The sequence below is a fragment of the Mytilus galloprovincialis genome, chromosome 5 (assembly GCF_965363235.1).
Source record: "Mytilus galloprovincialis chromosome 5, xbMytGall1.hap1.1, whole genome shotgun sequence".
In the NCBI taxonomy this organism is placed as follows: Eukaryota; Metazoa; Mollusca; class Bivalvia; order Mytilida; family Mytilidae; genus Mytilus; species Mytilus galloprovincialis.
In genome coordinates this window covers 56,791,707-56,808,050 of record NC_134842.1, presented here as the reverse complement: position 1 = coordinate 56,808,050, position 16,344 = coordinate 56,791,707, and the positions used below count along the sequence as shown (strand labels likewise).

The 16,344-nt window shown below is 31.1% G+C and overlaps 1 protein-coding gene and 1 long non-coding RNA gene across 2 annotated transcripts; both read right to left on the bottom strand.

Annotated features, from left to right (window-relative positions):
* Nucleotides 1-1,524: 1,524 nt before the first annotated feature.
* On the bottom strand, nt 1,525-2,691 carry LOC143074613 (uncharacterized). Its single transcript, XR_012977967.1, has 3 exons — nt 2,530-2,691; nt 2,060-2,174; nt 1,525-1,692 (listed from the first exon to the last, which is right to left on the bottom strand). It is a non-coding gene; the product is annotated as an uncharacterized LOC143074613 (long non-coding RNA).
* A 6,561-nt stretch (nt 2,692-9,252) lies between these two features.
* LOC143076095 (turripeptide OL11-like) lies at nt 9,253-15,263 on the bottom strand. The gene is made up of 3 exons (XM_076251732.1): nt 15,132-15,263; nt 12,176-12,284; nt 9,253-9,363 (listed from the first exon to the last, which is right to left on the bottom strand). The coding sequence occupies exons 1-3, from the start codon at nt 15,166-15,168 to the stop codon at nt 9,288-9,290; spliced, it is 222 nt and encodes a 73-aa protein (XP_076107847.1). The 5' UTR covers nt 15,169-15,263; the 3' UTR covers nt 9,253-9,287.
* Nucleotides 15,264-16,344: the final 1,081 nt, after the last annotated feature.

The window sequence follows — 16,344 nt, the reverse complement described above, 5'->3', positions numbered from 1 at the left end:
TGTCGTACTGAGGATGCAGGAAACCTTTCACTTTTTATTTTTTGCTATCCATAAACAGTTGTTTTGTGAACATCAAAACCTGTACTGTTAGCCTGTACATGCAATGGGCATTTATTCAATTCCTTCCCACAATTATAAGTGAGAAGTACATAAATTTTGACAACTTATGGATGTTTTAGAGTTTGAAATTTTGGTCGGCATTATATCTGATATCGTATGCACACTTGTGAACATAAAATGATTTTCAAAGTTTTATATATTTTAATTTGAAAAAAGTTACCCATTATGTGCATATTCTGTTGACAAATTTTTGGGATTCCTGTCAAAATATTTTGTTTCTTACTTAGAAATTTTCCTGATTTTGCAAGTAAAATAGCTAAACAAAACGAAAATAAATTATTCAAATCGGAATTTACTCAGGAGCACATTGTGTCGGTTATGAGTCATGTGTAGACGAAACGCACGTCTGACGTATTAAATTATAATCCTGGTACCTTTGATAACTATTATGAGTGACACTCTTTTCATAACAGGTTACCGCCTGGTTTAAGTTACATTCGATGATTAATTACAATTGAAGACATTTAGTGGGATTCGACAGAAAATTTTGTAATATATATCCTTGGTCATTTTAAAACGTCTATAAACATTCAAAGAGGAGACCTCGTGTTTGTATGGTTATTAGTTGCATATGAGTTGCTTCTTTCCAAGATGGAACACATAAATATAAATGTATTAGTGGTTGTAATACATTTATTTCACATTCCAAACATTGTTGATAATTCCCCATCTAGCTACTGATTAATATCGTACCACATCTTCTTATATCTATATACATTTTTTGATTCCCTTTTGAACTAGGCCATGGTACAAATTTTGTTGAATCACAAACTGGTTCAGAGGTGAATAATCTACCTAGTCAATCTAACTCGTTTGAAAATTTCAAGTTAAACAGTTACCGTCAGCACAAACTGCTTTTCTTATGTATAAAGTGCTGATTTGAAATAATATAAAAAAATAAATAATTGCTAACATATGAAGTCTTTTTATGAAATAAATTTATGTTTATAAAATAAGTTCTTTACACAACCAAGAAACTTCGTATAAGCTGTATTAAGAAAGGGGAGAGGAGGGTGGCAATGGGGGGGTCCGTTAACATGTTAACAACACCTCAATTTTGGCAAAACCAGTTAAAAAAAAATGCAAAAATGCTGATAACAGTTAACAAAGTGGCTTGAAAACAGTTTAAATTGATCTCAGATAACAGTTAATAACACCTTGAAAAAACACCGCCAAAACAGGTTAACATAAAAAGGTATTGCCCTCCCCCTCCTTTCCCTTTTATGAAGGTTGTAATGTCATACACAGTCATTAATTTCAGTGTATGAGATGTAGGTGGTAGTCAAACTAACCAAAAACTTCGCCTTTACCAAACAAACTAAAAATAAAACATACAAAAAGAAAGAAGACGTCCCAAAAAATGAAAAAAAACCTTGGCTAAGCAATGAATACACAATACACATATAAAAGACTCTTTTTTTTTATTAATTCACCGGCTAAAATGTAAACCTCATGATAGCGAGTTAAAGTATGATGCAACACGTCTACAGTCGTGAAGTCCATTTAATGTTAGAACTTTTTCAGCATTGCCCCTTATGGGCCTCATGGATTATAACACCCTCTTCCTTTTTCCTGTAAGTAGACAACAAACAATGGTTATAATAAAAACATTTAGAATAACGTTTGTTTAATGAAAAGGTATAAGTATTTCAACCAAAATACCGACGAACGTTTAGATCTTTATGTTAAATTAAGTTGAACATCTGTCGGAATAAAAAAAAATACATGCAAATCTGTTTATCTAATACCTATGAATGTAAACCACGAACGATGCAAGAAAATTCAGTGATGCAAAAACCTGGTTTTGTAAAATTGCTTGTCCCTTCGTCAGATCTTTTATATAAAATTGTTTGTTTTACTACATAATAAGAAAACCTTTATCAGAATGGTATTATACATTCAACAAACTATGATGCTCGTTTTCTGATAATCAACTTACAAGCACGCAGCTATCAACAGTCTGCATTTGTTACTATAGGTCACGCCATCTGATCCACAGACAGGGGAATAATCCGCAGTGCAAATAGAGGGACATGCTGACTCAGTAAGGAACACTTGAAAAGAAAATGCAAAATAAATGAATAACTACGAATTTTTTTTAGATATGACGTACATTGTCTACATTTCTGTGTTAGTTAATATATACAGATAAAGAATCAGTTGGTCCGAAAATGGTACACGAGGTGAAATGAAGTGTACAATTCTAAACTGTAAGTAGTCTTTGTGTAAAAAGTCGATAGCTTGAGACAGTAGTGTTCAAAACTTAAAACAATATGCAACTTGTACATACAATTGATGGGTCCTGTTAATTTTTTAATCATGCAAGTTGTCATTACTATTATTTTCTATCAAATATGATGAAATACAAACTATCCTAGGTTTTATGACTGAAGCGTTTACATGTCTTACCAGTTCCAAGAATACACACGAGAAGTAGTAATAATTTCATATTATCCACCAGCGACGCTAGCTAGACACAATATTGTATGTAAAGGTTCCGAACAGTTCTGTGAAAACTTTCTGATTATCTATTGACACAACATTTGGTTCATTGATAAAGCAGACTGCATTGACATGTACATGGTATGTTGTTTTCAGATAAAGTACGCCTTCGCGAAAAGAGCACCTGAGATCACCCCTAGTTTTTCTTTGGAGTTCGTTTTGCTTATTCTTTAGTTTGCTATGTTGTGTCTTGTGTACTATTATTTATCTATTTGTCTTTTTCTGTTTTAGCCATTGCGTTGTCAGTTTGTTTTCTATGTAAATTTTGAATGTCCCTCTAGTATCTTTCGCTTGCATTGTTCATATGTATGGTTAATGACCGCACATACGTCTATCAAGCCTTCTTCCAGTTAGCCAACACACACATGTCTGCAAAGTTAACACTCTAGCACGTAGACGAGATTTGTTGATTTCCCGAAGATCGTAGCTTCTTGTGAAGCAAGATTTTTAATCAAGTTGGGTATCTGTCATCAAAATTCTACAGAACTGGCAGTGTTTTGTTTTACATTTAGAGCTACACTTTAAGTATTTGCAATTATCAATGGGTATTGTTATGACAGAAAACTGAAAGGCCAATTTTTATCTTTTATTGATGAAATACTCGTGTCTTTGTATTTCTTCGGTCTGTGATTGTCCCATTAGAATACATCTTCTTTACTGTTTAAATATAAATCTAATTTGGTAGATACTTCACATTTTTGACAAGCAGGAACTCTACTTATTATCAAACCTGATTTAATAGTAATACACTACTCAGTGTGTGATAACATTTTTGTGAGGGAATTCGATGTTTGTTATACCACTGTTCATTCCAGCACACTTTATGACAATTCAACTATATCAATCAGAATGAATTTTTTTGCAGTGTTTTAAGAAATAATTTTACTTTGAAGTCATTTATTATTTGTGAAATATTTAATGTTTTAAAAGGGCGAGTTTTCTGTATAAAGTAAATAATTATGTAGACTTTTGAAGCCCAAACTTTCTATTGCCTTAAATACGCAAATGAAAGTTCCAAAAACTATATCAATAGAGAACGACATGTTTACGAAATTATAGCAAAACTTTTGGTTGACAAATTTTTATTCATTATTGCAAACTAATGAACTTTAAAAATTTATGTCTGACATTTTCTCCCTACCCAATTTACACCTATCACATGTTATGGTGTGGACCGGTCATTGTTATTGAATCTTATGCAATTTGATTGGTTTAAGTTATGCTTTTCATACATGACAGAACTGGACACTTGACGAGTCAATTTTATGTTTTATCAATGAAAGTAAAGGTATGAAAGGTAACAATTGCCACTTCTTCTATTTCCACAAAATTTTCAAAATACACAGTTCATAAATTATTTTTTAAAAACCTATTGCGGAGAAAAAAAAGAGAAAGTTTACAAGTTTTATTCCATTAAACAAGTCATTTTTCGAAAAGTAATGCCGAAATATATTTTACGCACCGCTTCACTAGGTAAAGTTATTGTTTATCTGAACAAAAAAAAAACACCATTTTTCAATTTCATTTGAATATATTAATTACAGTTGATACTGAACTAACGTAGTCATTAAATAAAGTCAAAATATGTACGATCTGCCTATTTTTTGGATACAAAAGTCAATACGATAGTTTTAAGGTCAATTTCGTCTACCTCACAAATTCTTGTCTGCCACTATAGTTACAATATGAAAAAGTAAAATAACAAAACAAAAAAACGCACTCCGAGGTAAATTCTAAAAGGAAAGTCCCTAAGCAATTGGCAAAATCAAAAGCTCAAGCACATCAAACGAATGGATAACAACTATCATATTCCTGACTTGATAAAGGCGTTTTCTTATGTAGAACAAGACGGATTAAAAAAGAGGGACGGAAGATACCAAAGGGACAGTCAAACTCATAAATCGAAAATAAACTGACAACGCCATGGCTAAAAATGATATCATTTGTTAACGGTTATTCCATAACGGTCAACCAACTCGTGATGGCGTCCGTAAAATTAACGAAGGGATGATTTGAACTTCACCATTTGAAACTCTTGGTTTAATAGCTTCCTTGTGAGCAGCAAGAAAATCATGATAGGAAATGCAAGCACGGGAATATCGTATCAATAAGGAGATATATACCCCGTATGCAGGTGCTGCTGGAATGTTGGTACTTAGAAATGGAAAGTTCACAATTGGAAAGCTGAAATCAACTCTTTTGTTGTTTTCAGCTGACCCTCATTGTCAATTTCTAGATGTAAGTCAGATATGAGGCCGACTTAACAGTATCTGTAGTATCCTTTATCTAGTTCGATGGGATAGATGCGTTCCACATAGTCACTAAATTTTGAATTATTTAGTGAAAGAACACCTGGTTTTATAGCAAGCTTAACCTCTCACTTGTATGACAGTCGCACAAAATTCAATTATATTGACAATGATGCGTCAACAAAATAAGAAGACATAATAGTTAAAAAATGTCAAAATTAACAGACTTCTTGTGAGTTATCTATAGGAGGAAAATCATCGTTTTATTGAATTCAAAATTGGTTTCTAGTGGTAGTGTTAACAAATACGATAAATAAGATTAATATAGATAAAATCAAGGACCTGATAGTCAACTTGTTCCAATTTCCATTAATGTAAGATGCAAACTTTTCAATTTTCTTATATAAAGAGCATTAACTCGAAACTGTCATTAAATTTCAATATTGTTCTCCAAGAAAGTCTCTGATTTTCGAACTCTGATTTGGAAAAAAAGTATACAATGTCAAATACAACCCATGTTTCATCTCTCTTTAAAGGTGGTACCCAACACCTTGACTAAAATTTATTTGGCTCGTTTAATTTTCATAAAATTTTGACAAAATATTTACTTTGACCCTTGGAGAAAAATATGAAAATTACAAAAAAATTGAACCAACCAATTTATCTGAAAAATTACACTGGTTATATTGCAATTTGACAAACACTAATTTTGATCGTTGAGAAGCTTAATTTCCCCTTAACGACACAACGTAATTAGAACGTTTAGCTGATTTTACAGAGTTATCTCCCTGTAATGTTAGGTACCACCTTAAGTTTTTCAACCTAACAGACAATAACAATTGTAGTCTTTTGACGTTTTCTAATGCGACCTCATGAAACGTTGAGCTAAGCTGGTAGAGAAAGAACATATTTTTTGGCAACTCTATTCGTTGTTTATTTTTTTTGTTTATTTTTTTTTTATAGTTTTGTCGATTTCTTACCGAGTTATGCCTACACAACTTTTAATATAATTCATTCCAAGATTTGCACTACATTTTAGTTATCTACATAAGTAAATTATAATATTTAGATTCATATGCAATTGCTAGAGAAAGGGGGTATTTTTTATTGTATTAATACTTGCTAACATTGAATTATTAGAAAACATTATACATATTTGTTAATCCAGATGGACGACTAGATTGGTTACATAATTCAATCTGATAGAAGATTATCAACTTTTAGATATAATGTACACAGAAATTGACGACTATAAGTCACAGTACGGCACCCAGCAATGAGGAAAGCTCATACTGCAAAGTCAGCTATAAAAGGGCCCGAAACGACGAATATAAAACTATTCAAAAGAAAAAAACACCTAACGGCTTAACTGATGTACAAAATAATGAACGAAGAATAAACAAATTTGTAACACAGCACACAAACGACAACCATTGAATAACAGGCTCCTGAAGTTGGACAGATTCATACATAATGTGGTAAGGTTAAACTTGTTTGAAGGTGCCAACCCTCCCCTTACCTGGGACAGTGGTGTTACAGTACAACATAAAAAAAAAAATCAGTTTAAAAATGCTTAAGTCAATCCAATTCATTTGAACTTTGGTGGGTAGTTGTCTCATTTGCAATCATACCAAATATCCTTATTTTTATATTAACTCATCAGGTAGATACAAATAGAAATACATCAAACAAAAGCACTGACACCAAAATTAATATCATTACAATATAAAAAGAACAATATTCAAATACCTTATTACAGTGTTAAATTGCTAACCTTTTAGATTATGTTTACTTAAAGGACTGATAAGTTTACCTGGATCCTTTATGATTTCCCGGGTTCTGTAAACAATATCTCCATAAAAAAGGATGTGCTATCCCGTTTGAAATAACCAGGCTTCAAAACAAAATCTATTGAAGAAATATGTAAAAATTAAAATCACAAAAATAGTGCACTAAGATGTAAATACACAACTTTCATATTCCTGACTTGGTACAGGCATTTCATTATGTAGAAAACGGTGGATTAAACCTAATTTTATAGGTAGCTAAACCTCCCACTTGTATGACAGTTGCATCAAATTTCATTTAATTGACAACGATGTGTTGTCATAACAATCAGACATAAAAGGTAAAAATGTCAAAAATAGGGATACAACAGTCAATATTGTGTTATAAACTTAATCACTTTAAAAACATTTAGATATGTAACAAAGAAGCACTTAAAGGCATATACTAGAAGACAAAGAACCGTTTATATTCGATTTATTTAAAATAAGTTCCTCAGGTTGAAATTCGGCAGTTTATTTAGAAAATACTTGATTGTTTAACAAACAAATATCACCAAAATACCTGTAAGCATTGTAGAATTTATCTATTAAATGCAATTGAGACCTATTTGTGATTCATAACAATACAATAACTAGCCTGCTTTTAAAGGGGCGCTATAGGTGCCAATAGTAATACCTACAATATGTTGATAAACATAATAAATCTGACAAAGATGTCGACGAACACGTTTTTGTAGTTGATGGTAGATTTACAAAGACACCTGTAGTTGGTAGCTCATACCGTATTCAGTACACACTTTTTCGATAATGTACAAATTATTTAAAATATGAAAATGATTAAAACACAATGTAAAAGCACTGTAAAAATTTTCCTCGTCCGAATTCCAGGTTCTTCAACGGGATACTTCGAATTAAAGCCAACTAAAAGAGATCAAATGATTGTTACTGATTATATAATTACGTTGCAACTATTTACAATTATTTTGTTAAATTCTGATATTAAACGTAGTTAAATTTTAAGTATTGTTTCATAGAATTTAGTTGTACAATCATGTATTATATCGATATTATTTATTCATGTTATTACCTTCATAATGATAATAATAAATATTGTGATTATTTATCTTCATAATTAAATTTATATTTGTTAATTATATTAGATGCCTGTAGATTCATATTTGATATTTCATTTGCTTCTATCTACGTTTACAGTTATGGCAGTTGTTATGCTGACTATGCGGTATGGGCTTTGCTCATTGTTGAAGGCTGTACGGTGACCTATAGTTATTAATGTCTGTGTCATTTTGGTCTCTTGTGGACAGTTGTCTAATTGGCAATCATACCACATCTTCTTTTTTATATGACATTTTTATTGTAAGGTAATCCTCCTCTATATAGCTTCAATTTGCTTGCTCAGAAATTTCAGAAGTCGGTTTTAAAATTGTCTCAATTTATATTCTTAGGACTGATGTTATTACATTTCGATAAATAGGCTCCAGATAAACTGAACTAATTTTACTAATATAAACATGATCTGGATTTTTTGTTTTAGAAAAGTAGGCTTTCGTTTGGAAATCACTTACCAACCTTTATGAAAATTATTTCATGCCAACTTTCTGTGACTTATCTTATTGCAACAAAGGAGGTCAACTTCATGACATATAATAGATAATCATACGACTCGTGATAGTACAAGGTCAAAGGTTTACTTTAGGATCAACTCAGGATTTAAACATGTGAATAGGATTTATTAATTTTTTTACTGGATGACTTTTTCGTACAAATCAGTTGCAATATAGTAGAATAGAATATTTAAGTCTTGATGCCCATTAGGTATATTTTATACTTTATGTAGATACTAGAAAATTTGAGGCATAGATTACCGGAGCTGTATTTGGTAAAACTTTTAGGAATTTTGGTCCTCAATGCTCTTCAACGTCGTACCTTATTTGGCCTTTTTAACTTTTTTGGATTCGAGCGTCACTGATGAGTCTTTTGTAGACGAAACGCGCGTCTGGCGTATATACTAAATTTGGTCCTGGTATCTATGATGAGATTATTTTCAACATATCCATATGGATCAATATTTGTATCACACGAACATCACTGAAGATAAATGTTTTGTGGAAATGCGCATCTATTGCGTTAAAATTGGTACCGTTTACGTTATTGTATAATAATTATTTTCAACCTTTTATACGTCATTAGTTATATTTTGATTATTCATTCAGTTATTGCATGGAAGGCTCATTAAATTCATTAAATTTGGGTGTTTGGAACCATTACATTTGAACGTTATTGGTCCCAATCATATTTTTTTCAGATGATATTGTATTAAAGGATGTATCTCTTCCTTACGTCGTATTGTATGATGTTAATCTAGAGAAGGACGTAGTGTAAAAATGTATAACACAAATACTGAACTCCAAAACAAATTCAACAATGGGAAATCCATTAAAAGTGTCAAAATCAAACGCTATCAATCAACGGAACAAGTGACAATCAACTACCATATTCCTAACTTGGTACAGACACTTTCCGAAGAAAACTTGCACTTGGTTAGCTCTCAATAAATCAAAAACAAACATTAGACATTTAATTTTTCAAATGTTTTAATTATCTCAATTTTCTATCCAACTGGCTTAGCACATGCACTGTGTTGAGTAACTGTGATTGGGGCTGATCTGGGGTCTGCCTTTAATAGTCTGAAATAGATGAAAACCATTAACATGAGACTCAAGTTTATTGATAATTCTTATTTCAATCTGAAAGAATAATATTAATGACATAAGTATGACATCATAAAGTATGACTCGCAATGTAACGAAATATGTGACAGAACAGAGGGCAAACGGAAAATTGATTTCAAAGTGTTAGGATTTGAGAAGAACTGCATCTATTTATCTACTTTTAAACATACTTTCATTTATAGTTCAAGGAACTGAGATCATTTTAAAATAATTGCAATACGAAAATCTGTGTTGTGTTTTGAGAACTGTTGTTTGTCCTTTGGTCATTTTTTTTTTGCCATGGCATTGTCAGTTTATTTTCGACAAATGAATTTAAATGTTCCTTTGGTATCTTTCGCCTCTCTTTTTCAGTCTTTTCGGGACTTGTTAGCATTTTTGTTGTATTCAATACTTTTTATAAATACTTGACTCTATGTTTACTTCTAGCTCTACAAGACGCATACATATTCTGTATATACCATTTGTGAACTTTTTATTTTGTTTCGTTTTTAAATTGTCCAAATTTTAGTTGAAAACTAATATTTTTTTAACAAATCGTTTTAACGTGCAAGGTTTTTGTTTTCTATTTTCAACAATACCATTAATAATGTGTCATCTTCACCACACATACGTTTTATCAGGATAAGAAATAGCTATTAAGATACAGTGCGGCACTGGTGGAGCAGGATCTGCCGAATCTTCCGGAGCACCTGAGATCACTCCTGTTTTGATGGTTAGTCTATATATTTTTATGTAGTGTTTCGTAAAGTTGTTTTTTTTGGGGGGGGGGGGGGGGGGGGGGGGGTCGTCGTTTTTCTTGTTTTGCATGGCGTAACAAGTTTTTCTTCGACGAATTATGAGATTTAATTGTACCCTCCGTACTTCTATTTTTTTTATAAACAAAGACTGTCTCTTATCGTTCTATTACATACAGGACTAATGCAAGACCACCATCAGTTGTACAGTAGGATTTGTAAATGCATCAGCACTTTTTCAATGCTACATTTTTTTGTTAAATCAGAATACGTATTTGCTTCTTATAAAGCGCATGTGCTTGAATTCTGAATATGTCTATTGTCTTTAACTAAAAATGATATACATGATAGGAAACTATATTTCAATATTGTTGTTAGTCGGGTAAATAAATTTACAAAGGTTTAGAAAACTTTTTTCTATTTTTTTCTGGAACGAAATATTATAGTTTAAAATATTACATGTATGTTTCATTATGATACGTTATTTTGATTGGCTAACAACAATCTCCAGTCATTTTGAAATGAACATTGAAATGAACATTCATTTCAAAATGAAAATTTAACAATCATGATGACATGAGCTTCCACAATAAAGTGCACAGGTAAGTAATGAAAATATTGATAGTAATTGTGTTTTCATGATCCTTGTAAAAAAATGTAATCATAAGTATTGAATGCTGCTTTTAGTAATTTTATAGGGTTGTAAACGCGTTGACAATGCGCACATTTTTAGAATGAAGCTCTACATCTTCAGACAAAATGTACTTCGGTCAACGCATTTACACCCCAATAAATTTTTAAAAAAGCATTCAATTTCTTTAATAAAAGTAGATACAAGAATCCTTCAGAGATATTTATATAAATACTTCATGCGTGTACTTCATGTTATATCGTTATTTTGAATAATAAGAAAGTGTGTTAAGGTAGCTCGGGTGTCTTCCTCCATCTTGGATTTTTAAAAAGCAGATAACAATCGGTGTAGATCTTTAATGAAATTTGCAAATTTTGAGAGTAGTATGTAATTCATGTGTAAGACTTTTCATGTTAATATAGACAATTATGTGTTTTATCATATTTACGGCTGTATTTTACAAAAAATCAGATTATTTTTGTTTTATTCATTTTTAAATTTTGCAATATAAAGGTAGATAATTCAGATATTAGGGGAGATAACTCGATTACGTTACTTTTATAATAGAATGTGTTGTGAATTTACCTATTTTATTATATAGCAAGAAAACGAGTCCCGTGACTCCATTATTTCTTTTTCTTATCTGAAATCATATTATTAGAGCTATGTTCTCATATTTTATCTTAAAATTCTATGGTGTAGTTTTCTTTTTATCACCCAAATTTGGGTTTTCCATACATAATCTATACAAAATCTGACAATTTTGCTCAACCCGTAGCGTGAAAAAAAAAAGCACGGTGACCCATACTTTTTATTATATTTTTGAAAAAGTATGATATAAACTACATTTTGACAAATTATCAAAAAATTCTATGGATTTGAATTAAGAGCCCCCATCTACCTTAAATGAATAATTTTATTTTTGGCAAGACTTAACTTATTCACCTGACACATTGCGGGAAATCCTCATCAACTTTGTACTTGATTTGGGCTTTGAAATGTTTACATGGGCGATACTGAGTCTTTTTTGGACAAATAAAATGGATGAAATGGAAAAAGACAGAAAACTTCAATATCTGTGTCAACGAATAAAAAAAGCGACGACCAAGGGCATAATTCCTACTCACAATCTGTGACTGATATTTCTCATTTCTCTATTTATTGCTAATTTTGGAAGAGTTGAAGGTCGCAGTGACCTTTTATTCAGAATAGATAAAATTAAACCTTGATTTTATGAATATCATTGATAATGGATGCATACTTTTGAAAATTATGGGACCGATTTATTTTAGTTGATTTGCATGGAAAACATTAGTTAATCAATTTTAAAAGATTTTTAAAATCGACAAGATCTTGTTTTACTCCTTTAAGAAATAAAGTTACTCTAAATTAGAAAACTTACACACATTTGGCAGCCTCAAAACCACACATGTTACCGTAAGTTTTACCATCTGAGCCACATACAGGCATGTAGTTCATAGGACAAATCTGTGGACAATCAGCGGCCAGGGCTAGAAAGAAAATAAAAGATAAAGCAAAAATAAGGATTTTACAAACACGCTTATTATTTTATAAATAGCTGAGATGGTGTATGGATAGAAGAAATATGTTGAAGTTTCCATAAGGTAAAAGTGACTTTAAATTAAGTATTTCAAAGGTAGTTTTAGAATAAAATCAAAAAGACTTATTCAAAATTAAAATGATGCAACAAAAACTTATTAAATTGAATGTTGTAAAAAAGCATAGTACATCAAATTGAATGTTATAAAAAATCATAGTACATCAAATTGAATGGTTCGTGTTGCTTAGTCTTTAATTTTATATGTTGTGTCTTGTATTCTTTTATTTGTCTGTTTGTATTTTTCTTTTTTAGCCATGGCATTGTCAGTTAATTTTATATCTATGAGTTTGACTGTCCACTTGTTATCTTTCGCCCCTTTTTTTAAAATAGCATATTTAATTGTCATGTAATTTAAAAAAAAAAAAACAAGGATGATATATCATAGATAATAGAGTAATCTTTTAATTTAAATTTTATATGTATGTCATAAAGGAAGTTAAATAAAGGCAACTGTAGTATACCGCTGTTCAACACTCGTAAATCTATGGACAAAAAACAAAATCGGGGTAACAAACTAAAACTGAGGGAAACGCATTAAATATAAGAGGGGAACAACGACACAACATTAAAATGTAACACACACAGCAACGGACTAAGCATTAGACAAAATCCGATGAGAATAACCAATATAACATCAAAACCAAATACATGAATTTGGGATAGAAAAGTACCGTGACACGTCTTATAGTAATGTGAATTCACACTCAAATATAGGAGAAGACAAACGACACAACGGAAACACAACGTAAAAATGTTACACACACAGAAACGAACTATGATATAACAATGGCCATTTTCCTGACTTGGTACAGGACATTTTTAAAGACAAAAATGGTGGGTTGAACCTGGTTTTGTGGTATGCCAAACCTCGCACTTTTAAATGGCATTGTTAAATATAACATTAAAATGACCACATAATAATACAGGACTACAATACAAATAAATAGGAGAACATATTAGGCAAAGAAACACATGAATAATAGATAACAAAAGGCATCAGGTTTAAAATTCAATACGTCAAAAACGCGCATCGTCCACACAAGACTTACCAGTGACGCCCAGATATAAAAGTTCGAAATTAAAAAAAAAGGTACAAAGTTGTACAGCTCTGAGGATCAAAAGTTAAAAAAGGTTGTGCCAAATACGGCTAGGGTTTTCTGCTTGTGATAAGAACATCCATATTATTTAGAACAATTTATGCTATTGCAAATAGTAAATTTTATCAACTGAATATAAAAGATTTACATGATAAAACTGACGTCTTAACTTATTACAGAAAACAAAACCCGAATACATAATACATTGAAGACCAAAATTTTTAATATACTTAAAACTGAAAACATAACGAAAATTTCCATCATAAGATACATTGTAGCAGCGCAAGTTCAAAGTTGTTCGAAACAAAACTATGATGTACCGTACCAACGTCTTTTCTACATCTAAATCCAAGTCTAAAACATATTTGAAGCTGCTCCAAAGCAAACATTCAAGTTAAACTAAAATATTACAAATCCCTTTTTTGATGCGAGTGAGAGTGAGAGGTTAAGCTAGCTATGAAACCAGGTTCAATCCACAATTTCTACATATGAAAATGCCTGTACCAAGTCAGGAATATGACAGTTGTTACCCAACCGTTTGGTATGTTTGAGCTTTTGATTTTGCCATTTGATTAGGGGCTTTCCTTTTTGAATTTTCCTCGGAGTTCAGTATTTTTTGTGATTTTACTTTTTTTCAGATATTGTAGGAAGACGTCAGCATTGTAGCTCCGGATGGTGAAAGTAAAAGCCGTTATATTCATTAGCATTATGGTAAAATGTTATCGTTTATTCTGCAGTATTTCTATCTGGGACTTTAATAGCTTGCTTTGCGGTATAGATTTTGATCAATGTGAAGTCGTATTGTGACCTTAAGTTGCTATCTTTTATGTCATTATGCTCAGCTGTTGATTATTAAAAGTAAAAACATATCAACATAGCGTAGGGTATCATTGGCCTATTTTCTTTGTTTCTATATTTTCAGATTCATTATCTACTTTTTATTCCATTCTACATTTTTTTTTATGAATAAGTGAATCCTGCAATATATGTATTATATAACAATTTGTTCGTGCACACAATGGTTGTGCGTGTTTCAGGGATAACAAATCTCTCGTATTTCATAAACGTTGACTGCATTAGATATGTTTCTAAATTTGACTTACACGTTAATAAATGGCTTTGTCTACAGAATCCAACTTGCAAATATTCTGATAGATGAAGTATGTTGGATATTTTGTAAAATCATTTTTATCTATCGATCTAATTGGCGTTGCATATAAGGGCTATTTGATTTTTTTTCATTTGGTGATAAATGTTTTTGAATACTTACTATGAATCATAGTTATAAATAGAAATTTTGAAATGTGAATTAAAACTCAACATCTTCACTAAAAAAACTGAGAGTTGTAAATCTGAGTTGAAGATGTCATTTTAAATATACGTCTTTCTTTAAAAATAAAATCTGTATATTCTTCTCTTTGACTTTCTTTTATCTATGATAACTTTTTTCCCTTACATAATTTGTAATTTAAAATATTTTAACGTAGGCAAACTACTGTTACATAAAAATCATTATGAAATCGATAGCTTTCACACGAAACTCAAATCAGCTTTATAAAATGGATATATTAACTAGACAATTTTATCGATTATCACCGTTTAAATATAATTCAAATGTTTTGATCATTTCTATAAATTACCTGCACCAATGCACAAAATTAGAATGAAAAGTTTCATGTTAGTCCTTCTGCAGTTATCTAACAAATGACAATTCGGGACCACGCGACTGATTTATAACAGATATATTAACTTTACCAGATGATTCGTTCTCATACTAACTAAATAGGCCAACAATTAGATTTATCTTATATTGGTTAATAAATGTATTACTACTTTTATGTGTTAGTAAGGATATGCAGAATGATTAAAACTATGATGACCATTCCAAAAAATAAACTCTTTAAAACTTCAACTTTTAAAACAAAACGTACTATTAATGTATGTGTTTTGATTGAGTTAAGCCTGCCAATTGATATTTTACCGTGCGTTTTTCTATGTTGTGATGTTATGCTATTGATTGTTTCAAAATAAGGGAGAAGGTTTGGATCCATTAAAAGGTTTAATCCCGCTGCAAATGTTTGCACCTGTCCAAAGTCAGGAATGTGATGTACAGTAGTTGTCGTTTGTTTTATGTAATTTATACGTGTTTCTCGTTTCTCGTTTTTTTAAAAAGTTTATATAGATTAGACCGTTGGTTTTCCCGTTTGAATGGTTTTACACTAGTAATTTTGGGGCCCTTTATAGCTTGTTGTTCGGTGTGAGCCAAGGCTCCGTGTTGAAGGCCGTACATTGAACTATTATAATGGTTTACTTTTTTAGAATTGTTATTTGGATGGAGAGTTGTCTCATTGGCACTCACACCACATCTTCCTATATCTATAAACAATTTCAGCTATGTTTGCTACACACAAGAGTGACGACTCCTTAAGGCAATATATTCAATTGAATAAGTTTGTCGGCTGACTATTATCTATCAGACATTCTTTCAAAAAGTACACAAAATTGTAATATCCGATTTGAAAATCCACTTGATAATAAAATATCTGTCAAGTGTTGTTTAGAAGGCATATGTTACACCAACGATCCATATATCATACTGAAGTGATATGAAACAAACGCGTTGGCTGAACTACTTGATATAAAAAGAATGCATATACTAGTATCTTTAACATTGTGCATGCTAAATTATCTTTTTACGTTATGAGTATTGTATCTAAAAAAATGTCATTCGAACCTCACATGTAATGATCACTTGGTTTTATATTGCTTTGATTGGTCGCTATAATGTATTACTGAGTAAATTATCATGAAAATATGTAGAACATTTGGGCGTTCGTTATTATCGTCAAACCG